We start from the raw sequence: 23,604 nt of genomic DNA on the forward strand, positions 1-23,604 counted from the left end.
GTGTTTACTCTCTCATGTCTCTGTAGTGTTTACTCTCTCATGTCTCTGTGTCTCTGTAGTGTTACTCTCTCATGTCTCTGTAGTGTTTACTCTCTAATGTCTCTGTAGTGTTACTCTCTCATGTCTCTGTAGTGTTTACTCTCTAATGTCTCTGTGTCTCTGTAGTGTTTACTCTCTCATGTCTCTGTAGTGTTACTCTCTCATGTCTCTGTAGTGTTACTCTCTCATGTCTCTGTAGTGTTTACTCTCTCATGTCTCTGTAGTGTTTACTCTCTCATGTCTCTGTAGTGTTTACTCTCTCATGTCTCTGTAGTGTTTACTCTCTCATGTCTCTGTAGTGTTTACTCTCTCATGTCTCTGTAGTGTTTACTCTCTCATGTCTCTGTAGTGTTTACTCTCTCATGTCTCTGTAGTGTTTACTCTCTCATGTCTCTGTAGTGTTTACTCTCTCATGTCTCTGTAGTGTTTACTCTCTCATGTCTCTGTAGTGTTTACTCTCTCATGTCTCTGTAGTGTTTACTCTCTCATGTCTCTGTAGTGTTTACTCTCTCATGTCTCTGTAGTGTTTACTCTCTCATGTCTCTGTGTCTCTGTAGTGTTACTCTCTCATGTCTCTGTAGTGTTTACTCTCTAATGTCTCTGTAGTGTTACTCTCTCATGTCTCTGTAGTGTTTACTCTCTAATGTCTCTGTGTCTCTGTAGTGTTTACTCTCTCATGTCTCTGTAGTGTTACTCTCTCATGTCTCTGTAGTGTTTACTCTCTCATGTCTCTGTAGTGTTTACTCTCTCATGTCTCTGTAGTGTTTACTTTCTCATGTCTCTGTAGTGTTTACTCTCTCATGTCTCTGTAGTGTTTACTCTCTCATGTCTCTGTAGTGTTTACTCTCTCATGTCTCTGTAGTGTTTACTCTCTCATGTCTCTGTAGTGTTTACTCTCTCATGTCTCTGTAGTGTTTACTCTCTCATGTCTCTGTAGTGTTTACTCTCTCATGTCTCTGTAGTGTTTACTCTCTCATGTCTCTGTAGTGTTTACTCTCTCATGTCTCTGTAGTGTTTACTCTCTCATGTCTCTGTAGTGTTACTCTCTCATGTCTCTGTAGTGTTTACTCTCTCATGTCTCTGTAGTGTTACTCTCTCATGTCTCTGTAGTGTTTACTCTCTCATGTCTCTGTAGTGTTTACTCTCTCATGTCTCTGTAGTGTTTACTCTCTCATGTCTCTGTAGTGTTTACTCTCTCATGTCTCTGTAGTGTTTACTCTCTCATGTCTCTGTAGTGTTTACTCTCTCATGTCTCTGTAGTGTTTACTCTCTAATGTCTCTGTAGTGTTTACTCTCTCATGTCTCTGTAGTGTTTACTCTCTAATGTCTCTGTAGTGTTACTCTCTCATGTCTCTGTAGTGTTACTCTCTCATGTCTCTGTAGTGTTTACTCTCTCATGTCTCTGTAGTGTTTACTCTCTCATGTCTCTGTGTCTCTGTAGTGTTACTCTCTCATGTCTCTGTAGTGTTACTCTCTCATGTCTCTGTAGTGTTTACTCTCTCATGTCTCTGTAGTGTTTACTCTCTCATGTCTCTGTGTCTCTGTAGTGTTACTCTCTCATGGCTCTGTAGTGTTACTCTCTCATGTCTCTGTAGTGTTACTCTCTCATGTCTCTGTAGTGTTACTCTCTCATGTCTCTGTAGTGTTTACTCTCTCATGTCTCTGTAGTGTTTACTCTCTCATGTCTCTGTGTCTCTGTAGTGTTACTCTCTCATGTCTCTGTAGTGTTTACTCTCTAATGTCTCTGTAGTGTTACTCTCTCATGTCTCTGTAGTGTTTACTCTCTAATGTCTCTGTGTCTCTGTAGTGTTTACTCTCTCATGTCTCTGTAGTGTTACTCTCTCATGTCTCTGTAGTGTTACTCTCTCATGTCTCTGTAGTGTTACTCTCTCATGTCTCTGTAGTGTTTACTCTCTCATGGCTCTGTAGTGTTACTCTCTCATGTCTCTGTAGTGTTACTCTCTCATGTCTCTGTAGTGTTTACTCTCTCATGTCTCTGTAGTGTTTACTCTCTAATGTCTCTGTAGTGTTACTCTCTCATGTCTCTGTAGTGTTACTCTCTCATGTCTCTGTAGTGTTTACTCTCTCATGTCTCTGTAGTGTTACTCTCTCATGTCTCTGTAGTGTTACTCTCTCATGTCTCTGTAGTGTTTACTCTCTCATGTCTCTGTAGTGTTACTCTCTCATGTCTCTGTAGTGTTTACTCTCTCATGTCTCTGTAGTGTTTACTCTCTCATGTCTCTGTAGTGTTACTCTCTCACGTCTCTGTAGTGTTACTCTCTCACGTCTCTGTAGTGTTTACTCTCTCATGTCTCTGTAGTGTTTACTCTCTCATGTCTCTGTAGTGTTACTCTCTCATGTCTCTGTAGTGTTTACTCTCTCATGTCTCTGTAGTGTTTACTCTCTCATGTCTCTGTGTCTCTGTAGTGTTACTCTCTCATGTCTCTGTAGTGTTACTCTCTCATGTCTCTGTAGTGTTTACTCTCTCATGTCTCTGTAGTGTTTACTCTCTCATGTCTCTGTGTCTCTGTAGTGTTACTCTCTCATGTCTCTGTAGTGTTACTCTCTCATGTCTCTGTAGTGTTACTCTCTCATGTCTCTGTAGTGTTTACTCTCTCATGTCTCTGTAGTGTTTACTCTCTCATGTCTCTGTGTCTCTGTAGTGTTACTCTCTCATGTCTCTGTAGTGTTTACTCTCTAATGTCTCTGTAGTGTTACTCTCTCATGTCTCTGTAGTGTTTACTCTCTAATGTCTCTGTGTCTCTGTAGTGTTTACTCTCTCATGTCTCTGTAGTGTTACTCTCTCATGTCTCTGTAGTGTTTACTCTCTCATGTCTCTGTAGTGTTACTCTCTCATGTCTCTGTAGTGTTACTCTCTCATGTCTCTGTAGTGTTACTCTCTCATGTCTCTGTAGTGTTTACTCTCTCATGTCTCTGTAGTGTTTACTCTCTCATGTCTCTGTGTCTCTGTAGTGTTACTCTCTCATGTCTCTGTAGTGTTTACTCTCTAATGTCTCTGTAGTGTTACTCTCTCATGTCTCTGTAGTGTTTACTCTCTAATGTCTCTGTGTCTCTGTAGTGTTTACTCTCTCATGTCTCTGTAGTGTTACTCTCTCATGTCTCTGTAGTGTTACTCTCTCATGTCTCTGTAGTGTTTACTCTCTCATGTCTCTGTAGTGTTTACTCTCTCATGTCTCTGTAGTGTTTACTCTCTCATGTCTCTGTAGTGTTTACTCTCTCATGTCTCTGTAGTGTTTACTCTCTCATGTCTCTGTAGTGTTTACTCTCTCATGTCTCTGTAGTGTTTACTCTCTCATGTCTCTGTAGTGTTTACTCTCTCATGTCTCTGTAGTGTTTACTCTCTCATGTCTCTGTAGTGTTTACTCTCTAATGTCTCTGTAGTGTTACTCTCTCATGTCTCTGTAGTGTTTACTCTCTCATGTCTCTGTAGTGTTTACTCTCTCATGTCTCTGTAGTGTTTACTCTCTCATGTCTCTGTAGTGTTACTCTCTCACGTCTCTGTAGTGTTTACTCTCTCATGTCTCTGTAGTGTTTACTCTCTCATGTCTCTGTAGTGTTACTCTCTCATGTCTCTGTAGTGTTTACTCTCTCATGTCTCTGTAGTGTTTACTCTCTCATGTCTCTGTGTCTCTGTAGTGTTACTCTCTCATGTCTCTGTAGTGTTACTCTCTCATGTCTCTGTAGTGTTTACTCTCTCATGTCTCTGTAGTGTTTACTCTCTCATGTCTCTGTGTCTCTGTAGTGTTACTCTCTCATGGCTCTGTAGTGTTACTCTCTCATGTCTCTGTAGTGTTACTCTCTCATGTCTCTGTAGTGTTACTCTCTCATGTCTCTGTAGTGTTTACTCTCTCATGTCTCTGTAGTGTTTACTCTCTCATATCTCTGTAGTGTTTACTCTCTCATGTCTCTGTAGTGTTTACTCTCTCATGTCTCTGTAGTGTTTACTCTCATGTCTCTGTGTCTCTGTAGTGTTACTCTCTCATGTCTCTGTAGTGTTTACTCTCTAATGTCTCTGTAGTGTTACTCTCTCATGTCTCTGTAGTGTTTACTCTCTAATGTCTCTGTGTCTCTGTAGTGTTTACTCTCTCATGTCTCTGTAGTGTTACTCTCTCATGTCTCTGTAGTGTTACTCTCTCATGTCTCTGTAGTGTTTACTCTCTCATGTCTCTGTAGTGTTTACTCTCTCATGTCTCTGTAGTGTTTACTCTCTCATGTCTCTGTAGTGTTTACTCTCTCATGTCTCTGTAGTGTTTACTCTCTCATGTCTCTGTAGTGTTTACTCTCTCATGTCTCTGTAGTGTTTACTCTCTCATGTCTCTGTAGTGTTTACTCTCTCATGTCTCTGTAGTGTTTACTCTCTCATGTCTCTGTAGTGTTTACTCTCTAATGTCTCTGTAGTGTTACTCTCTCATGTCTCTGTAGTGTTACTCTCTCATGTCTCTGTAGTGTTTACTCTCTCATGTCTCTGTAGTGTTTACTCTCTCATGTCTCTGTAGTGTTACTCTCTCATGTCTCTGTAGTGTTTACTCTCTCATGTCTCTGTAGTGTTTACTCTCTCATGTCTCTGTAGTGTTTACTCTCTCATGTCTCTGTAGTGTTTACTCTCTCATGTCTCTGTAGTGTTTACTCTCTCATGTCTCTGTGTCTCTGTAGTGTTTACTCTCTCATGTCTCTGTAGTGTTTACTCTCTCATGTCTCTGTAGTGTTTACTCTCTCATGTCTCTGTAGTGTTACTCTCTCATGTCTCTGTAGTGTTTACTCTCTCATGTCTCTGTAGTGTTTACTCTCTCATGTCTCTGTAGTGTTTACTCTCTCATGTCTCTGTAGTGTTACTCTCTCATGTCTCTGTAGTGTTTACTCTCTCATGTCTCTGTAGTGTTTACTCTCTCATGTCTCTGTGTCTCTGTAGTGTTACTCTCTAATGTCTCTGTAGTGTTACTCTCTCATGTCTCTGTAGTGTTTACTCTCTCATGTCTCTGTAGTGTTTACTCTCTCATGTCTCTGTAGTGTTTACTCTCTCATGTCTCTGTAGTGTTTACTCTCTCATGTCTCTGTAGTGTTACTCTCTCATGTCTCTGTAGTGTTTACTCTCTCATGTCTCTGTAGTGTTTACTCTCTCATGTCTCTGTAGTGTTACTCTCTCATGTCTCTGTAGTGTTTACTCTCTCATATCTCTGTAGTGTTTACTCTCTCATGTCTCTTTAGTGTTTACTCTCTCATGTCTCTGTGTCTCTGTAGTGTTTACTCTCTCATGTCTCTGTAGTGTTTACTCTCTAATGTCTCTGTGTCTCTGTAGTGTTTACTCTCTCATGTCTCTGTAGTGTTTACTCTCTCATGTCTCTGTAGTGTTTACTCTCTCATGTCTCTGTAGTGTTTACTCTCTCATGTCTCTGTAGTGTTTACTCTCTCATGTCTCTGTAGTGTTTACTCTCTCATGTCTCTGTAGTGTTTACTCTCTCATGTCTCTGTGTCTCTGTAGTGTTTACTCTCTCATGTCCCTGTAGTGTTTACTCTCTCATGTCTCTGTAGTGTTTACTCTCTCATGTCTCTGTAGTGTTTACTCTCTAATGTCTCTGTGTCTCTGTAGTGTTTACTTTAATGTCTCTGTGTCTCTGTAGTGTTTACTCTCTCATGTCTCTGTAGTGTTACTCTCTCATGTCTCTGTAGTGTTTACTCTCTAATGTCTCTGTGTCTCTGTAGTGTTTACTCTCTCATGTCTCTGTAGTGTTTACTCTCTCATGTCTCTGTAGTGTTACTCTCTCATGTCTCTGTAGTGTTTACTCTCTAATGTCTCTGTGTCTCTGTAGTGTTTACTCTCTCATGTCTCTGTAGTGTTTACTCTCTCATGTCTCTGTAGTGTTTACTCTCTCATGTCTCTGTAGTGTTTACTCTCTCATGTCTCTGTAGTGTTTACTCTCTCATGTCTCTGTAGTGTTTACTCTCTCATGTCTCTGTAGTGTTTACTCTCTAATGTCTCTGTGTCTCTGTAGTGTTTACTCTCTAATGTCTCTGTGTCTCTGTAGTGTTTACTCTCTAATGTCTCTGTGTCTCTGTAGTGTTTACTCTCTCATGTCTCTGTAGTGTTACTCTCTCATGTCTCTGTAGTGTTTACTCTCTAATGTCTCTGTAGTGTTTACTCTCTCATGTCTCTGTAGTGTTTACTCTCTAATGTCTCTGTAGTGTTTACTCTCTCATGTCTCTGTAGTGTTTACTCTCTCATGTCTCTGTAGTGTTACTCTCTCATGTCTCTGTAGTGTTTACTCTCTCATGTCTCTGTAGTGTTTACTCTCTCATGTCTCTGTAGTGTTTACTCTCTCATGTCTCTGTAGTGTTACTCTCTCATGTCTCTGTAGTGTTTACTCTCTCATGTCTCTGTGTCTCTGTAGTGTTTACTCTCTCATGTCTCTGTGTCTCTGTAGTGTTTACTCTCTAATGTCTCTGTGTCTCTGTAGTGTTTACTCTCTCATGTCTCTGTGTCTCTGTAGTGTTTACTCTCTCATGTCTCTGTAGTGTTTACTCTCTCATGTCTCTGTAGTGTTTACTCTCTCATGTCTCTGTAGTGTTTACTCTCTCATGTCTCTGTAGTGTTACTCTCTCATGTCTCTGTAGTGTTTACTCTCTCATGTCTCTGTAGTGTTTACTCTCTCATGTCTCTGTAGTGTTTACTCTCTCATGTCTCTGTGTCTCTGTAGTGTTTACTCTCTCATGTCTCTGTAGTGTTACTCTCTCATGTCTCTGTAGTGTTTACTCTCTCATGTCTCTGTGTCTCTGTAGTGTTTACTCTCTCATGTCTCTGTGTCTCTGTAGTGTTTACTCTCTCATGTCTCTGTGTCTCTGTAGTGTTTACTCTCTCATGTCTCTGTGTCTCTGTAGTGTTTACTCTCTCATGTCTCTGTAGTGTTTACTCTCTCATGTCTCTGTAGTGTTTACTCTCTCATGTCTCTGTAGTGTTTACTCTCTCATGTCCCTGTAGTGTTTACTCTCTCATGTCTCTGTAGTGTTTACTCTCTCATGTCTCTGTAGTGTTTACTCTCTCATGTCTCTGTAGTGTTTACTCTCTCATGTCTCTGTAGTGTTTACTCTCTCATGTCTCTGTAGTGTTACTCTCTCATGTCTCTGTAGTGTTTACTCTCTAATGTCTCTGTAGTGTTTACTCTCTCATGTCTCTGTAGTGTTTACTCTCTAATGTCTCTGTAGTGTTTACTCTCTCATGTCTCTGTAGTGTTTACTCTCTCATGTCTCTGTAGTGTTACTCTCTCATGTCTCTGTAGTGTTTACTCTCTCATGTCTCTGTGTCTCTGTAGTGTTTACTCTCTCATGTCTCTGTGTCTCTGTAGTGTTTACTCTCTCATGTCTCTGTGTCTCTGTAGTGTTTACTCTCTCATGTCTCTGTGTCTCTGTAGTGTTTACTCTCTCATGTCTCTGTAGTGTTTACTCTCTCATGTCTCTGTAGTGTTTACTCTCTCATGTCTCTGTAGTGTTTACTCTCTCATGTCCCTGTAGTGTTTACTCTCTCATGTCTCTGTAGTGTTTACTCTCTCATGTCTCTGTAGTGTTTACTCTCTCATGTCTCTGTAGTGTTTACTCTCTCATGTCTCTGTAGTGTTTACTCTCTCATGTCTCTGTAGTGTTACTCTCTCATGTCTCTGTAGTGTTTACTCTCTAATGTCTCTGTAGTGTTTACTCTCTCATGTCTCTGTAGTGTTTACTCTGTCTCTGTAGTGTTTACTCTCTCATGTCTCTGTAGTGTTTACTCTCTCATGTCTCTGTAGTGTTACTCTCTCATGTCTCTGTAGTGTTTACTCTCTCATGTCTCTGTGTCTCTGTAGTGTTTACTCTCTAATGTCTCTGTGTCTCTGTAGTGTTTACTCTCTCATGTCTCTGTGTCTCTGTAGTGTTTACTCTCTCATGTCTCTGTAGTGTTTACTCTCTCATGTCTCTGTAGTGTTTACTCTCTCATGTCTCTGTAGTGTTTACTCTCTCATGTCTCTGTAGTGTTACTCTCTCATGTCTCTGTAGTGTTTACTCTCTCATGTCTCTGTGTCTCTGTAGTGTTTACTCTCTCATGTCTCTGTAGTGTTTACTCTCTCATGTCTCTGTGTCTCTGTAGTGTTTACTCTCTCATGTCTCTGTAGTGTTACTCTCTCATGTCTCTGTAGTGTTTACTCTCTCATGTCTCTGTGTCTCTGTAGTGTTTACTCTCTCATGTCTCTGTGTCTCTGTAGTGTTTACTCTCTCATGTCTCTGTGTCTCTGTAGTGTTTACTCTCTCATGTCTCTGTGTCTCTGTAGTGTTTACTCTCTCATGTCTCTGTAGTGTTTACTCTCTCATGTCTCTGTAGTGTTTACTCTCTCATGTCTCTGTAGTGTTTACTCTCTCATGTCCCTGTAGTGTTTACTCTCTCATGTCTCTGTAGTGTTTACTCTCTCATGTCTCTGTAGTGTTTACTCTCTCATGTCTCTGTAGTGTTTACTCTCTCATGTCTCTGTAGTGTTTACTCTCTCATGTCTCTGTGTCTCTGTAGTGTTACTCTCTCATGTCTCTGTAGTGTTACTCTCTCATGTCTCTGTAGTGTTTACTCTCTCATGTCTCTGTGTCTCTGTAGTGTTTACTCTCTAATGTCTCTGTGTCTCTGTAGTGTTTACTCTCTCATGTCTCTGTGTCTCTGTAGTGTTTACTCTCTCATGTCTCTGTAGTGTTTACTCTCTCATGTCTCTGTAGTGTTTACTCTCTCATGTCTCTGTAGTGTTTACTCTCTCATGTCTCTGTAGTGTTACTCTCTCATGTCTCTGTAGTGTTTACTCTCTCATGTCTCTGTGTCTCTGTAGTGTTTACTCTCTCATGTCTCTGTAGTGTTTACTCTCTCATGTCTCTGTGTCTCTGTAGTGTTTACTCTCTCATGTCTCTGTAGTGTTACTCTCTCATGTCTCTGTAGTGTTTACTCTCTCATGTCTCTGTGTCTCTGTAGTGTTTACTCTCTCATGTCTCTGTGTCTCTGTAGTGTTTACTCTCTCATGTCTCTGTGTCTCTGTAGTGTTTACTCTCTCATGTCTCTGTGTCTCTGTAGTGTTTACTCTCTCATGTCTCTGTAGTGTTTACTCTCTCATGTCTCTGTAGTGTTTACTCTCTCATGTCTCTGTAGTGTTTACTCTCTCATGTCCCTGTAGTGTTTACTCTCTCATGTCTCTGTAGTGTTTACTCTCTAATGTCTCTGTAGTGTTTACTCTCTAATGTCTCTGTAGTGTTTACTCTCTCATATCTCTGTAGTGTTTACTCTCTCATGTCTCTGTAGTGTTACTCTCTCATGTCTCTGTAGTGTTTACTCTCTCATGTCTCTGTGTCTCTGTAGTGTTTACTCTCTCATGTCTCTGTAGTGTTTACTCTCTCATGTCTCTGTGTCTCTGTAGTGTTTACTCTCTCATGTCTCTGTAGTGTTACTCTCTCATGTCTCTGTAGTGTTTACTCTCTCATGTCTCTGTGTCTCTGTAGTGTTTACTCTCTCATGTCTCTGTGTCTCTGTAGTGTTTACTCTCTCATGTCTCTGTGTCTCTGTAGTGTTTACTCTCTCATGTCTCTGTGTCTCTGTAGTGTTTACTCTCTCATGTCTCTGTAGTGTTTACTCTCTCATGTCTCTGTAGTGTTTACTCTCTCATGTCTCTGTAGTGTTTACTCTCTCATGTCCCTGTAGTGTTTACTCTCTCATGTCTCTGTAGTGTTTACTCTCTCATGTCTCTGTGTCTCTGTAGTGTTTACTCTCTCATGTCTCTGTGTCTCTGTAGTGTTTACTCTCTCATGTCTCTGTGTCTCTGTAGTGTTTACTCTCTCATGTCTCTGTGTCTCTGTAGTGTTTACTCTCTCATGTCTCTGTAGTGTTTACTCTCTCATGTCTCTGTAGTGTTTACTCTCTCATGTCCCTGTAGTGTTTACTCTCTCATGTCTCTGTAGTGTTTACTCTCTAATGTCTCTGTAGTGTTTACTCTCTAATGTCTCTGTAGTGTTTACTCTCTCATATCTCTGTAGTGTTTACTCTCTCATGTCTCTGTAGTGTTTACTCTCTCATGTCTCTGTAGTGTTACTCTCTCATGTCTCTGTAGTGTTTACTCTCTAATGTCTCTGTAGTGTTACTCTCTCATGTCTCTGTAGTGTTTACTCTCTCATGTCTCTGTAGTGTTTACTCTCTCATGTCTCTGTAGTGTTTACTCTCTCATGTCTCTGTAGTGTTTACTCTCTCATGTCTCTGTAGTGTTTACTCTCTCATATCTCCGTGTTTCTCTCTGACAGAAAATGCTGGACTACCTGAAAGACAAGAAGGACGTGGGCTTCTTCCAAAGTCTGGCTGGTCTGATGCAGTCGTGCAGGTACTGCTGTACCCTCCTCATCCTCACGTCACTCGCTCCGTCCGGTGGAGTGTTCGGTGTGTAAATATGTTGTTAACCTCTCTGTCTCTCTGTTCCAGTGTTCTGGACCTGAATGCGTTTGAGCGCCAGAATAAAGCAGAGGGACTGGGCATGGTGACAGAGGAGGGATCAGGTACATATTAACTACCGACAAGTAGAAACTCTAATTAAAGGTAATGTCCCTACTGTCTCCTTCTGTCTATGATAATTAAAGGTAATGTCCCTACTGTCTCCTTCTGTCTATGATAATTAAAGGTAATGTCCCTACTGTCTCCTACTGTCTATGATAATTAAAGGTAATGTCCCTACTGTCTCCTACTGTCTATGATAATTAAAGGTAATGTCCCTACTGTCTCCTACTGTCTATGATAATTAAAGGTAATGTCCCTATTGTCTCCTACTGTCTATGATAATTAAAGGTAATGTCCCTACTGTCTCCTACTGTCTATGATAATTAAAGGTAATGTCCTACTGTCTCTGTACAACACGTGCTGAATATGGGAGAGTTCATCGCCATAATGTCTTCACAATATATTCAGTGTTAAACAGGGAAAGAATTCATATCAGAACACACATGGACATAATAGAAGATTAAACATAGACGTATTATATATATATAAGATATTTAAGATTCATATTTAAGATATGTTTAATATATATCGTGTTGTAGTTGTGCCTCTTGTCCAAATTCATCCTGGTTTTCTTCCTCTGTCTTTTTGTTGTGTCATCACATTGACTGGACAGGAGTTATGTTGGGTTTGGACACTGAAAATACAGCGTCTCCTGTATCTGTGTCTTCTGTCTACGTGCAACAATCACTTTTCATTTCCTGCTGTCCACGTCAAATGTCTTTGTGCTCTTCAGTTATTTACTAACCTCCCATGTGTTGTTGTCTATGGGTGCCACATTCTACCTGTGTTGTGGTCAATGTTGTATTCAAAGGCTGGATGGATGGACAACATTTCTAAGAATGTATCAAAGTTGATGGTAATTTATAGCGAGCGTTTCCAATATGCTAGTGAGGCGGCGTAGGAACAAATTCCCTGTTTTCTCTTTGACAAATAATTTGTACTTTTTTTTTAAAGGATAAATTGACAACAAAGCTTATCCCATACCCAAGTCAATCAGCACAAAGCTTATCCCATACGCAAGTCAATCAGCACAAAGCTTATCCCATACTCAAGTCAATCAGCACAAAGCTTATCCCATACACAAGTCAATCAGCACAAAGCTTATCCCATACCCAAGTCAATCAGCACAAAGCTTATCCCATACGCAAGTCAATCAGCACAAAGAAGTCAATCAGCACAAAGCTTATCCCATACGTAAGTCAATCAGCACAAAGCTTATCCCATACGCAAGTCAATCAGCACAAAGCTTATCCCATACGCAAGTCAATCAGCACAAAGCTTATCCCATACGCAAGTCAATCAGCACAAAGCTTATCCCATACGCAAGTCAATCAGCACAAAGCTTATCCCATACGCAAGTCAATCAGCACAAAGCTTATCCCATACGCAAGTCAATCAGCACAAAGCTTATCCCATACTCAAGTCAATCAGCACAAAGCTTATCCCATACGCAAGTCAATCAGCACAAGCAGAGTGAATCAGTGGAGCCACAGGGTTGAACAAACAAACAACAATCGCTAATCATTGCAAAACTTAGTATTTATTCGTTTTTTTTGCGACATAATAAAACCTTCAAAATCATCATTGTTAATGTTAGTAGGAAGAGTGGCATCTGGAAGGTTTTCTGTCATACACTCAATCTTACTTCTCATATGCAGTAGAAGAAATATAAGCATTTTGCTCTTTTATTTTGTATGTTTAATTTTCTCTCCCTCATTTTAAAACAAAATGTTTCATAGTGGATCACACATGTTGCCACTACTTGATTTGAAACGGAATCCAATTCCTTTTTTTGGGGGGGGGGGGGGGGGGTTATGGATAATCAACCAACTGTTTTGTCACAGTACCCTGTTCTAAATGTGCAATCTTCTAGAACTCTGACCAACTTAATTCCTATTCTAAATTCTCTACAATGTGCAGTCTTCTAGAACTCTGACCAACTTAATTCCTATTCTAAATTCTCTACAATGTGCAGTCTTCTAGAACTCTGACCAACTTAATTCCTATTCTAAATTCTCTACAATGTGCAGTCTTCTAGAACTCTGACCAACTTAATTCCTATTCTAAATTCTCTACAATGTGCGGTCTTCTAGAACTCTGACCAACTTAATTCCTATTCTAAATTCTCTACAATGTGCAGTCTTCTAGAACTTTGACCAACTCTTTTCCTGTTCTAAATTCTCTTTTCTTAATTCTCTTTGGAACGCCATTTGGGTCTTTGCGTGACATTGTTTGCATCCATCAGCTAGCTAGCTTGTTTTATGACCAGCACTGTCCAGAGCCTGGGGAAGTGTGTCTGCGCTCCTGTGGCAGGTGTGCCAGAAAAAACTTCACCAGCATCATAGCATATGAAACACAACATGACTTATGAAACACGACATGACATATGAAACACAACATGACATATGAAACACAACATGACATATGAAACACAACATTTCAAACTCGACATGACATATGAAACACAACATTTGAAACTCGACATGACATATGAAACACAACATGACATATGGAACACAACATGACATATGAAACACAACATGACATATGGAACACTACATGACATATGGAACATGACATATGGAACACGACATGACATATGGAACATGACATATGGAACACTACATGACATATGGAACATGACATATGGAACACTACATGACATATGGAACACTACATGACATATGGAACATGACATATGGAACACGACATGACATATGGAACATGACATATGGAACACGACATGACATATGGAACATGACATATGGAACACTACATGACATATGGAACATGACATATGGAACACTACATGACATATGGAACACAACATGACATATGAAACTCATCATGACATATGGAACTCAACATGACATATGAAACTCAACATGACATATGAAACACGACATGACATATGAAACACGACATAACATATGAAACACGACATGACATATGGAACACGACATATGGAACACGACATGACATATGAAACACGACATTACATATGAAACACTACATGACATATGAAACACGACATATGAAACACGACATATGAAACACGACATATGAAACACGACATATGAAACACGACATGACATATGAAACACGACATGACATATGAAACACGACATTACATATGAAACACTACATGACATATGAAACACTACATGACATATGAAACACGACATATGGAACACGACATGACATATGAAACATGACATTACATATGAAACACTACATGACATATGAAACACGACATATGAAACACGACATGACATATGAAACACGACATATGAAACACGACATGACATATGAAACACGACATTACATATGAAACACTACATGACATATGAAACACGACATGACATATGAAACACAACATGACATATGAAACACGACATGACATATGAAACACTACATGACATATGAAACTCGACATATGAAACATAACATGACATATGAAACACGACATGACATATGAAACACGACATTACACATGAAACACGACATTACATATGAAACACGACATGACATATGGAACACGACATGACATATGAAACACGACATGACATATGAAACACTACATGACATATGAAACACGACATGAAACTCAACACGACATGACATATGAAACACAGCATGACATATGAAACACGACATATGAAACACGACATGACATATGAAACACTACATGAAACTCGACATGACATTTGAAACATGACATGACATATGAAACACGACATGACATATGAAACTCAACATGACATATGAAACACGACATATGAAACACGACATATGAAACACGACATATGAAACACGACATGACATATGAAACACTACATGACATATGAAACACGACATATGAAACACGACATATGAAACATGACATGACATATGAAACACGACATGACATATGAAACACAACATGACATATGAAACTCAACATGACATATGAAACACTACATGACATATGGAACACTACATGACATATGAAACACGACATATGAAACACAACATGACATATGAAACATGACATGAAACACGACATGACATATGAAACACTACATGACATATGAAACACGACATGACATATGAAACACGACATTACATATGAAACACGACATATGAAACACGACATATGAAACACAACATGACATATGAAACACGACATGAAACTCAACATGACATATGAAACACGACATATGAAACTCAACATGACATATGAAACACGACATGACATATGAAGCACGACATGACATATGGAACACGACATGACATATGAAACTCAACATGACATATGGAACATGACATGACATATGAAACACGACATGACTTATGAAACACGACATGACATATGAAACACGACATATGAAACACTACATGACATATGAAACACGACATGACATATGAAACACTACATGAAACATGACATGACATATGAAGCACTACATGACATATAAAACACTACATGACATATGAAACACGACATGACATATGAAACACGACATATGCAACACGACATGACATATGAAACACGACATGACATATGGAACATGACATGACATATGAAACACTACATGACATATGAAACACGACATGACATATGAAACACGACATATGAAACACGACATGACATATGAAACACGACACGACATATGAAACACGACATGACATATGAAACACGACATGACATATGGAACACGACATGACATATGAAACACGACATGACATATGAAACACGACATATGAAACACGACATGACATATGAAACACAACATGACATATGAAACACAACATGACATATGGGACACTACATGACATATGAAACACGACATGACATATGGAACATGACATGACATATGGAACACGACATGACATATGGAACATGACATATGGGACACTACATGACATATGAAACACGACATGACATATGAAACACGACATGACATATGGAACACGACATGACATATGGAACATGACATATGGGACACTACATGACATATGAAACACGACATCACATATGAAACACGACATATGAAACACGACATGACATATGAAACACGACATGACATATGAAACACGACATATGAAACACGACATGACATATGAAACACTACATGACATATGGAACACGACATGGATACTCTAATCAATGTGTAATAACTGCGTAAAACATGTATGAACGTTTTGAATTATTATGTGACGTGCAGTCATATTCAGGTCCTGATTGGTCAACAAGCTTATTTTGACACGTCAAATAGTGTTTATTGACGTTTATCTTTCTTTTGACACGCAAAGACCCAAACGTGGTTCCATAATTCTCTACAATGTACAGTGACGACTTCTGCTCTGCGCTATACTTCACCCTAAAACTGATTTATTTGCAAAGAAACAAACCGATATGAAAACCATATTGAAAGCTATTTGTAATCTGTTTGACTTCTGCTTTCTTTCTTTCCTTTTTTCTCTTTGATTTAATGTACTGTCTTCCCCTCCTCAGTCATCACTCATGAGCGTGGTAATTATGACTTCTGCCATTTTCCTGTCGTTCGTTCGTTAGCTTTGTGTTGTTAGATGTGATTTAGCTGTCCAGGTCGTGAGTCAAACGCCTCTTCCTTCCCTATATCCTGCTGCTCTGCCCTTACTATAGCATGACGCTGTCAATCTGTTCTGAGGTCTGGTTTACCTCTCTCTCTCACCTCTTCTCTCTCTCTCTCTCTCACCTCTTCTCTCTCTCTCTCTCTCACCTCTTCTCTCTCTCTCACCTCTTCTCTCTCTCTCTCACCTCTTCTCTCTCACCTCTTCTCTCTCTCTCTCTCTCACCTCTTCTCTCTCTCTCTCTCTTCTCTCTCTCTCTCTCTCTCTCTCTCACCTCTTCTCTCTCTCTCTCTCACCTCTTCTCTCTCTCTCTCTCTTCTCTTCTCTCTCTCTCTCTCTCTCTCACCTCTTCTCTCTCTCTCTCTCTCACCTCTTCTCTCTCTCTCTCTCTCTCATCTCTTCTCTCTCTCTTACCTCTTCTCTCTCTCTCTCACCTATTCTCTCTCACCTCTTCTCTCTCTCACCTCTTCTCTCTCTCACCTCTTCTCTCTCTCTCTCTCTCTCTCTCTCTCTCTCTCTCTCTCTCTCTCAGCTCTTCTCTCTCTCTTACCTGTTTTCTCTCTTACCTCTTCTCTCTCACCTCTTCTCTCTCTCTCTCTCTCACCTCTTCTCTCTCTTCTCTCACTCTCTCTCTCTCTCTCTCTCTCTCTCTCTCTCTCTCTCTCTCTCTCTCAGCTCTTCTCTCTCTCTTACCTGTTTTCTCTCTTACCTCTTCTCTCTCACCTCTTCTCTCTCACCTCTTCTCTCTCTCTCTCTCTCACCTCTTCTCTGTTTCTCACCTCTTCTCTCTCTCTCTCACCTCTTCTCTCTCTCTCTCTCTCTCTCACCTCTTCTCTCTTTCTCACCTCTTCTCTCTCTCTCACCTCTTCTCTGTTTCTCACCTCTTCTCTCTCTCTCTCACCTCTTCTCTCTCTCTCTCTCTCACCTCTTCTCTCTTTCTCACCTCTTCTCTCTCTCCCTCACCTCTTCTCTCTTTCTCACCTCTTCTCTCTCTCTCTCCCTCACCTCTCTCTCTCTCTCTCTCTCTCTCTCTCTCTCTCTCTCTCTCTCTCTCTCTCTCTCTCTCTCTCTCTCTCTCTCTCTCTATCCAACCTAGAGCCATGCAATGCTGTTGTAGAGCTGTACTGTAGGCAACCAGCCTCTCTCTCTCTCTCTCTCCCCGTCATCCCTCTTGGGGTTTGTATCTGGCTGTAACTCTAGATGTAAGATCAGTGAGCTGTTTTGAAGTGAAGTGGTGGTCTGGTCTGTTCTGGTCCCCCGTCGTGGCAGTTGGCTGGATGTGTGTTATTCATATATATATATATATAAGGAGAACTTGTGGTGTTCATCCCTCTCTGTCATCTGTTGTGCATTAAGAACCTGTGGCTGATTGGCTTCAGTGGTCTGATCTGTGCCTAGTGGAAGGTTTACCCAATCACCCAAGTGTCTCCCCTCTGATTGGTCCAGTTGTTGATTCTGTGTTCTGTGATTGGTCCAGCTGTTGATTCTGTGTTCTGTGATTGGTCCAGCTGTTGATTCTGTGTTCTGTGATTGGTCCAGCTGTTGATTCTGTGTTCTGTGATTGGTCCAGCTGTTGATTCTGTGTTCTGTGATTGGTCCAGCTGTTGATTCTGTGTTCTGTGATTGGTCCAGCTGTTGATTCTGTGTTCTGTGATTGGTCCAGCTGTTGATTCTGTGTTCTGTGATTGGTCCAGCTGTGATGTAGTCGATGTTGTATCCTTTGTTGTTGTTTTTTGTGTCCGTACTTGTACTTCAGTTTTTTTACGTGAAAATTGTCAATTTTTTTCAATGAACTTTCCCCCAATTATTTACGTTGTGTTTTTGAACTGATATTGTATTTTAATTCATGTTTCTGTTGTTGTTATTGATTTACACTGAATATCTCTTTGAAAAGTCCATATTAGTATGTATGATATACCAGAGCAATCTAAATGGTAATGGGTGACAGTTGATTCATGAGTTGGTAATAATTACTGGCTACTGGCAAATGATGTTTTCCTAGTTGTTAACGTTATTCATGACCCTTTATAAGATTTATAAGAAAAGTCATGACAACATATGTGAAATATTCCCAGGAAACATACAGCCTTCCGTTGACCAATATTCCCAGGAAACATACAGCCTTCCGTTGACCAATATTCCCAGGAAACATACAGCCTTCCGTTGACCAATATTCCCAGGAAACATACAGCCTTCCTTTGACCAATATTCCCAGGAAACATACAGCCTTCCTTTGACCAATATTCCCAGGAAACATACAGCCTTCCGTTGACCAATATTCCCAGGAAACATACAGCCTTCCGTTGACCAATATTCCCAGGAAACATACAGCCTTCCGTTGACCAATATTCCCAGGAAACATACAGCCTTCCGCTGACCAATATTCCCAGGAAACATACAGCCTTCCGTTGACCAATATTCCCAGGAAACATACAGCCTTCCGTTGACCAATATTCCCAGGAAACATACAGCCTTCCGCTGACCAATATTCCCAGGAAACATACAGCCTTCCGTTGACCAATATTCCCAGGAAACATACAGCCTTCCGCTGACCAATATTCCCAGGAAACATACAGCCTTCCGCTGACCAATATTCCCAGGAAACATACAGCCTTCCGCTGACCAATATTCCCAGGAAACATACATATACAGGAGGTACCGGTACAGAGTCAATGTGGAGGCTATATACAGGGGGTACTGGTACAGAGTCAATGTGGAGACTATATACAGGGGGTACCGGTACAGAGTCAATGTGGAGACTATATACAGGGGGTACCGGTACAGAGTCAATGTGGAGGCTATATACAGGGGGTACCGGTACAGAGTCAATGTGGAGGCTATATACAGGGGGTACCGGTACAGAGTCAATGTGGAGGCTATATACAGGGGGTACCGGTACAGAGTCAATGTGGAGACTATATACAGGGGGTACCGGTACAGAGTCAATGTGGAGACTATATACAGGGGTACTGGTACAGAGTCAATGTGGAGGCTATATACAGGGGGTACTGGTACAGAGTCAATGTGGAGGCTATATACAGGGGGTACCGGTACAGAGTCAATGTGGAGGCTATATACAGGGGGTACCGGTACAGAGTCAATGTGGAGGCTATATACAGGGGGTACCGGTACAGAGTCAATGTGGAGGCTATATACAGGGGGTACCGGTACAGAGTCAATGTGGAGGCTATATACAGGGGGTACCGGTACAGAGTCAATGTGGAGGCTATATACAGGGGTACCGGTACAGAGTCAATGTGGAGGCTATATACAGGGGTACCAGTACAGAGTCAATGTGGAGGCTATATACAGGGGGTACCGGTACAGAGTCAATGTAGAGACTATATACAGGGGGTACTGGTACAGAGTCAATGTGGAGACTATATACAGGGGGTACCGTTACAGAGTCAATGTGGAGGCTATATACAGGGGGTACCGGTACAGAGTCAATGTAGAGACTATATACAGGGGGTACTGGTACAGAGTCAATGTGGAGACTATATACAGGGGTACCGTTACAGAGTCAATGTGGAGGCTATATACAGGGGTACCAGTACAGAGTCAATGTAGAGACTATATACAGGGGTACCGGTACAGAGTCAATGTGGAGGCTATATACAGGGGGTACTGGTACAGAGTCAATGTGGAGGCTATATACAGGGGGTACTGGTACAGAGTCAATGTGGAGACTATATACAGGGGGTACCGTTACAGAGTCAATGTGGAGGCTATATACAGGGGGTACCAGTACAGAGTCAATGTAGAGACTATATACAGGGGGTACCGGTACAGAGTCAATGTGGAGGCTATATACAGGGGGTACTGGTACAGAGTCAATGTGGAGGCTATATACAGGGGGTACTGGTACAGAGTCAATGTGGAGGCTATATACAGGGGGTACTGGTACAGAGTCAATGTGGAGGCTATATACAGGGGGTACTGGTACAGAGTCAATGTGGAGGCTATATACAGGGGTACCGGTACAGAGTCAATGTGGAGGCTATATACAGGGGTACCGGTACAGAGTCAATGTGGAGACTATATACAGGGGTACCGGTACAGAGTCAATGTGGAGGCTATATACAGGGGGTACCGGTACAGAGTCAATGTGGAGGCTATATACAGGGGTACTGGTACAGAGTCAATGTGGAGGCTATATACAGGGGGTACCGGTACAGAGTCAATGTGGAGGCTATATACAGGGGGTACTGGTACAGAGTCAATGTGGAGGCTATATACAGGGGGTACCGGTACAGAGTCAATGTGGAGGCTATATACAGGGGTACTGGTACAGAGTCAATGTGGAGGCTATATACAGGGGGTACCGGTACAGAGTCAATGTGGAGGCTATATACAGGGGTACTGGTACAGAGTCAATGTAGAGACTATATACAGGGGGTACTGGTACAGAGTCAATGTGGAGGCTATATACAGGGGGTACTGGTACAGAGTCAATGTGGAGGCTATATACAGGGGTACTGGTACAGAGTCAATGTAGAGACTATATACAGGGGTACTGGTACAGAGTCAATGTGGAGGCTATATACAGGGGGTACCGGTACAGAGTCAATGTGGAGACTATATACAGGGGGTACTGGTACAGAGTCAATGTGGAGGCTATATACAGGGGGTACCGGTACAGAGTCAATGTGGAGACTATATACAGGGGTACTGGTACAGAGTCAATGTGGAGGCTATATACAGGGGGTACCGGTACAGAGTCAATGTGGAGGCTATATACAGGGGGTACCGTTACAGAGTCAATGTGGAGACTATATACAGGGGTACTGGTACAGAGTCAATGTGGAGGCTATATACAGGGGTACCGGTACAGAGTCAATGTGGAGGCTATATACAGGGGGTACCGGTACAGAGTCAATGTGGAGACTATATACAGGGGGTACCGTACAGAGTCAATGTGGAGGCTATATACAGGGGGTACCGGTACAGAGTCAATGTGGAGGCTATATACAGGGGGTACCGGTACAGAGTCAATGTGGAGGCTATATACAGGTGGTACCGGTACAGAGTCAATGTGGAGACTATATACAGGGGTACTGGTACAGAGTCAATGTGGAGGCTATATACAGGGGTACCGGTACAGAGTCAATGTGGAGACTATATACAGGGGTACTGGTACAGAGTCAATGTGGAGGCTATATACAGGGGGTACCGGTACAGAGTCAATGTGGAGACTATATACAGGGGGTACCGGTACAGAGTCAATGTGGAGACTATATACAGGGGGTACTGGTACAGAGTCAATGTGGAGGCTATATACAGGGGGTACCGGTACAGAGTCAATGTGGAGACTATATACAGGGGTACTGGTACAGAGTCAATGTGGAGACTATATACAGGGGGTACCGGTACAGAGTCAATGTGGAGACTATATACAGGGGTACTGGTACAGAGTCAATGTGGAGGCTATATACAGGGGGTACCGGTACAGAGTCAATGTGGAGACTATATACAGGGGTACTGGTACAGAGTCAATGTGGAGGCTATATACAGGGGTACCGGTACAGAGTCAATGTGGAGACTATATACAGGGGGTACTGGTACAGAGTCAATGTGGAGACTATATACAGGGGGTACCGGTACAGAGTCAATGTGGAGACTATATACAGGGGGTACCGGTACAGAGTCAATGTGGAGACTATATACAGGGGGTACTGGTACAGAGTCAATGTGGAGACTATATACAGGGGGTACTGGTACAGAGTCAATGTGGAGACTATATACAGGGGGTACCGGTACAGAGTCAATGTGGAGACTATATACAGGGGGTACTGGTACAGAGTCAATGTGGAGACTATATACAGGGGGTACCGGTACAGAGTCAATGTGGAGGCTATATACAGGGTATTACGGTACAGAGTCAATGTGGAGGCTATATACAGGGGGTACCGGTACAGAGTCAATGTGGAGGCTATATACAGGGGGTACCAGTACAGAGTCAATGTGGAGGCTATATACAGGGGGTACCAGTACAGAGTCAATGTGGAGGCTATATACAGGGGGTACTGGTACAGAGTCAATGTGGAGGCTATATACAGGGTGTACCAGTACAGAGTCAATGTGGAGACTATATACAGGGGGTACCGGTACAGAGTCAATGTGGAGGCTATATACAGGGGGTACTGGTACAGAGTCAATGTGGAGACTATATACAGGAGGTACCGGTACAGAGTCAGTGTGGAGGCTATATACAGGGTGTACCAGTACAGAGTCAATGTGGAGACTATATACAGGGGGTACCGGTACAGAGTCAATGTGGAGACTATATACAGGGGGTACCAGTACAGAGTCAATGTGGAGACTATATACAGGGTGTACCAGTACAGAGTCAATGTGGAGACTATATACAGGGGGTACCCGTACAGAGTCAATGTGGAGGCTATATACAGGGGGTACTGGTACAGAGTCAATGTGGAGACTATATACAGGAGGTACCGGTACAGAGTCAGTGTGGAGGCTATATACAGGGTGTACCAGTACAGAGTCAATGTGGAGACTATATACAGGGGGTACCGGTACAGAGTCAATGTAGAGACTATATACAGGGGGTACTGGTACAGAGTCAATGTGGAGGCTATATACAGGGGGTACCGGTACAGAGTCAATGTAGAGACTATATACAGGGGGTACCGGTACAGAGTCAATGTGGAGGATATATACAGGGGGTACCGGTACAGAGTCAATGTGGAGACTATATACAGGGGGTACTGGTACAGAGTCAATGTGGAGGATATATACAGGGGGTACCGGTACAGAGTCAATGTGGAGACTATATACAGGGGGTACCGGTACAGAGTCAATGTGGAGGATATATACAGGGGGTACCGGTACAGAGTCAATGTGGAGACTATATACAGGGGGTACCGGTACAGAGTCAATGTAGAGACTATATACAGGGGGTACCAGTACAGAGTCAATGTGGAGGCTATATACAGGGTATTACGGTACAGAGTCAGTGTGGAGGCTATATACAGGGTATTACGGTACAGAGTCAGTGTGGAGGCTATATACAGGGGGTACTGGTACAGAGTCAATGTGGAGACTATATACAGGGGGTACCAGTACAGAGTCAATGTAGAGACTATATACAGGGGGTACTGGTACAGAGTCAATGTGGAGACTATATACAGGGGGTACCGTTACAGAGTCAATGTGGAGGCTATATACAGGGGGTACCGGTACAGAGTCAATGTAGAGACTATATACAGGGGGTACTGGTACAGAGTCAATGTGGAGACTATATACAGGGGGTACCGTTACAGAGTCAATGTGGAGGCTATATACAGGGGGTACCAGTACAGAGTCAATGTAGAGACTATATACAGGGGGTACTGGTACAGAGTCAATGTGGAGACTATATACAGGGGTACCGTTACAGAGTCAATGTGGAGGCTAGATAC

General features: G+C 41.8%; 1 protein-coding gene across 1 annotated transcript in view; it reads left to right on the forward strand.

Annotated features, from left to right (window-relative positions):
* LOC124027603 (ryanodine receptor 2-like) overlaps window positions 1–16,103 on the forward strand; it is a gene marked incomplete at its 3' end in the record, with an annotated part of 41,190 nt that extends 25,087 nt beyond the window's left edge. Inside the window, exons 9-11 of the mRNA XM_046339970.1 lie at window positions 10,342–10,418; window positions 10,517–10,590; window positions 16,086–16,103. Of these exons, the coding sequence (XP_046195926.1) occupies window positions 10,342–10,418; window positions 10,517–10,590; window positions 16,086–16,103 (169 nt within the window). The remainder of the gene's footprint in view (window positions 1–10,341; window positions 10,419–10,516; window positions 10,591–16,085) is intronic.
* Between the last annotated feature and the right edge of the window lie 7,501 nt (window positions 16,104–23,604).

The sequence above is a fragment of the Oncorhynchus gorbuscha genome, unplaced genomic scaffold (assembly GCF_021184085.1).
Source record: "Oncorhynchus gorbuscha isolate QuinsamMale2020 ecotype Even-year unplaced genomic scaffold, OgorEven_v1.0 Un_scaffold_3364, whole genome shotgun sequence".
NCBI classification, from domain to species: domain Eukaryota; kingdom Metazoa; phylum Chordata; class Actinopteri; order Salmoniformes; family Salmonidae; genus Oncorhynchus; species Oncorhynchus gorbuscha.